Here is a 4,180-nt window from a genome sequence, read left to right as displayed (position 1 = left end):
ACCCAGCTATCTTAGCTAATTATAGGCCAATCTCCAACCTTCCTTTTCTCTCAAACATTCTTGAAAGGGTAGTTGTAAAACAGCTAACTGATCATCTGCAGAGTAATGGTCTATTTGAAGAATTTCAGTCAGGGTTTAGAATTCATCATAGTACAGAAACAGCATTAGTGAAGGTTACAAATGCTCTTCTTATGGCCTCAGACAGTGGACTCATCTCTGTACTTGTTCTGTTAGACCTCAGTGCTGCTTTTGATACTGTTGACCATAAAATTTTATTACAGAGATTAGAGCATGCCATAGGTATTAAAGGCACTGTGCTGCAGTGGTTTGAATCATATCTAATAGATTACAATTTGTTCATGTAAATGGGGAATCTTCTTCACAGACTAAGGTTAATTATGGAGTTCCACAAGGTTCTGTGCTAGGACCAATTTTATTCACTTTATACATGCTTCCCTTAGGCAGTATTATTAGACAGCATTGCTTAAATTTTCATTGTTACGCAGATGATACCCAGCTTTATCTATCCATGAAGCCAGAGGACACACACCAATTAGCTAAACTGCAGGATTATCTTACAGACATAAAGACATGGATGACCTCTAATTTCCTGCTTTTAAACTCAGATAAAACTGAAGTTGTTGTACTTGGCCCTACAAAACTTAGAAACATGGTGTCTAACCAGATCCTTACTCTGGATGGCATTACCCTGACCTCTAGTAATACTGTGAGAAATCTTGGAGTCATTTTTGATCAGAATATGTCATTCAATGCGCATATTAAACAAATATGTAGGACTGCTTTTTTGGCATTTGCGCAATATCTGTAAAATTAGAAAGGTCTTGTCTCAGAGTGATGCTGACAAACTAATTCATGCATTTATTTCCTCTAGGCTGGACTATTGTAATTCATTATTATCAGGTTGTCCTAAAAGTTCCCTGAAAAGCCTTCAGTTAATTCAAAATGCTGCAGCTAGAGTACTGACAGGGACTAGAAGGATAGAGCATATCTCACCCATATTGGCCTCTCTTCATTGGCTTCCTGTTAATTCTAGAATAGAATTTAAAATTCCTCTTCTTACTTATAAGGTTTTGAATAATCAGGTCCCATCTTATCTTAGGGACCTCATAGTACCATATCACCCCAATAGAGCGCTTTGCTCTCAGACTGCAGGCTTACTTGTAGTTCCTAGGGTTTGTAAGAGTAGAATGGGAGGCAGAGCCTTCAGCTTTCAGGCTTCTCTCCTCTGGAACCAGCTCCCAATTCGGATCAGGGAGACAGACACCCTCTCTACTTTTAAGATTAGGCTTAAAACTTTCCTTTTTGCTAAAGCTTATAGTTAGGGCTGGATCAGGTGACCCTGAACCATCCCTTAGTTATGCTGCTATAGACTTAGACTGCTGGGGGGTTCCCATGATGCACTGAGTGTTTCTTTCTCTTTTTGCTCTGTATGCACCACTCTGCATTTAATCATTAGTGATTGATCTCTGCTCCCCTCCACAGCATGTCTTTTTCCTGGTTCTCTCCCTCAGCCCCAACCAGTCCCAGCAGAAGACTGCCCCTCCCTGAGCCTGGTTCTGCTGGAGGTTTCTTCCTGTTAAAAAGGAGTTTTTCCTTCCCACTGTCGCCAAGTGCTTGCTCACAGGGGGTCGTTTTGACCGTTGGGGTTTTTCCGTAATTATTGTATGGCTTTGCCTTACAATATAAAGCGCCTTGGGGCAACTGTATGTTGTGATTTGGCGCTATATAAATAAAATTGATTTGATTTGATTCTGGGCCAGGAACTCTCAGGTACTCAGGACAGTGTGGGCAGGTGTGTTGTCATGGTGAAGCACCCACGAATTGTCTTGCTACAACTCTTACCTCTTCTCACGCAGTGAATGAAGGAAACACCACAGTATCTCTTTGTGATACATGGCCCTGTGGCAAGAACTCACAGTGGACGATGCCCCTCACATCGAAGAATGTGATCAACATGACTTTGACTTTGGACTGTCTTGCTTTTTTTTGGCCTTGGCGAATTCAGGCTCTTCCACTGAAGGCTCTGGCATTTGTTCTCTGGGTTGTACTCGAAGATCCATGATGCATCACCGGTGATGACTCTCCCTAACAAGTCTGGTTCAGTTTCAAGACGCTTGCGGATGTCCTGACACACTTGCATGTGGCGATCCTTCTGGTCATCTTTCAGCAGTTTCGGCACCATCTTTGCGCAGACTTTCTGCATGATCACATCTTCAGTGATAATCTTCCAGATGCTGTGTCTATTCATGCCCAGCTCATTTGCTATCAGTTGAACAGTCAGCTGACAATCGCTACGCACCATCTGCTTGACGCGCTCAACGTTAGCCTCAGTCCTGGTCGTTGAAGGCCTTCCACTCCTGGGGTCGTCTTCCACGTCCTCACGTCCCTCTTTAAACCTCTTGCACCATTCAAAAACATGTGAGCATGACATTGTCTCATTTCCGCACACTTGCTGCAGCAATCCCAGTGCTTCTGACAGAGGTTTCCCCAACTGGACCAGAAACTTCAAGTTTGTTTGTTGCTCTGTGCTCATTGCTTGACGACCTGAAACAGAGGATATATATAAAAGCATGTGGAAGAAACTTCAATGGCTGCAGAAAGCTGAGATCCCAGTTACAAACTCCAGGGGGAATAGTTTGAAGGGGAAAACTAGTAGTTTGTAATTTGGGTTTGAAATAGATCTTTTGTGACACCAGTCCTGGAAATTTTATGACATACATACCTCATATATATATATATAAAACTGGTGGAAATATTGATCTCCAAGGATGCCAAAAACACTAAGAAGGTAGACAAGCACACTACTGACTTTTTAGAAGCATTCATCGCATCAGAATCAATCATATGCTGTTCACAACAAAATAAATTGATCTAATTTACTTGACTCTTTGTTGTTTGCTTAATTTGGGAGGGGGGGTGGAGAACATAACAATTGATGGATGGCAAGTTGTCCAACATAGACTTGGACTCCTTACCATCCATTATTTGTATTATATATATATATATATATATATATATATATATATATATACGAGGTCTATTATAAAAGTATCCGACCTTATTATTTTTTCAAAAACCATATGGATTTGAATCACGTGTGATTACATCAGACATGCTTGAACCCTCGTGGGCATGCGAGAGTTTTTTCACGCCTGTCGGTTACATCATTCGCCTGTCGGCAGTCTTTGAGTGACGAGTCGTCCACCCGCTCGTCGATTTTTTTTCATTGTTTAGGAATGGCTCAGAGACTGTTGCTTTGTTTGATAAAATTTTTTTCAAAACTGTAAGGCACAACTGAGTGGACACCATTCAATAAATTCAGCTGGTTTTCGGTAAAAATTTTAACGGCTGATGAGAGATTTTGGTCTGGTAGTGTCGCTTTAAGGACGGTCCACGGCGCCCGACGGCGATCTGCGCTTCGAGGCGGCAGCGTCTCGCCGTTTCAAGTTGAAAACTTCCACATTTCAGGCTCTGTTGACGCAGTAAGTCGCCAGAGAACAGAGAACTTTCAGAAGAAGTCGGCATGAGGAGTTTATTCGGACATTCCATTGTTAACGGTCATTTTGTAATGAAAGAACGTGCGGGCAGAGTCGCATGTCGGGCTGGACCCGACCGCGGGGGGTCGCGGCAGGAAAAACACCTCCGTTGGAAATCTTAACGGGCAAGTTGGAACATGCCCAAGCTGTTAAACAATTTCTCAGTTACTCACTTGTTGAAAGCCATTAAAAGCCGCCTGAATTCTACAAATGGTTTTCAACACGGAGGTGTTTTTCCTGTCGCGGCGCACACAGATTTGCCGAGTCGTCACGGAAACGACTCTGCGAATTTGCGCGTAGGTCTTTCATTAAAAATGTCCTTAAACAGTGGAATGTCCACATAAATTCCTCATGCCGGCCTCTTCTGAATCTTCTCTGTTCTCTCACGATGTCCTGGGTGAATTAAGCCTTAAATTAGGATGTTTTAAGCTCGAAACAGGCCGACGACAGCGCCTGGAAGCGCTGCAGGACGTCCCGCTCCGTGGGAAGTCCTTACACCGACAGAAACACCCCATAATCTCTCATCAGCCGTTAAACTTTTCACAGAAAACCATCTTAATTTCTCGAATAGTGTCCACTCGGATATTCCTCACAGGTCCAGAAAAAAATTTGATAAAGCAACA

At 42.7% G+C, this 4,180-nt stretch overlaps 1 protein-coding gene across 1 annotated transcript; it reads right to left on the bottom strand.

Annotated features, from left to right (window-relative positions):
- Positions 1–1,933: 1,933 nt before the first annotated feature.
- On the bottom strand, positions 1,934–2,554 carry LOC117501076 (protein GVQW3-like). Its single transcript, XM_034159884.1, has one exon. The coding sequence runs from the start codon at positions 2,552–2,554 to the stop codon at positions 1,934–1,936; it is 621 nt and encodes a 206-aa protein (XP_034015775.1).
- Between the last annotated feature and the right edge of the window lie 1,626 nt (positions 2,555–4,180).

This window comes from Thalassophryne amazonica, chromosome 19 (assembly GCF_902500255.1).
Source record: "Thalassophryne amazonica chromosome 19, fThaAma1.1, whole genome shotgun sequence".
NCBI lineage: Eukaryota > Metazoa > Chordata > Actinopteri > Batrachoidiformes > Batrachoididae > Thalassophryne > Thalassophryne amazonica.
This window is presented reverse-complemented; position numbering and strand designations above follow the sequence as displayed.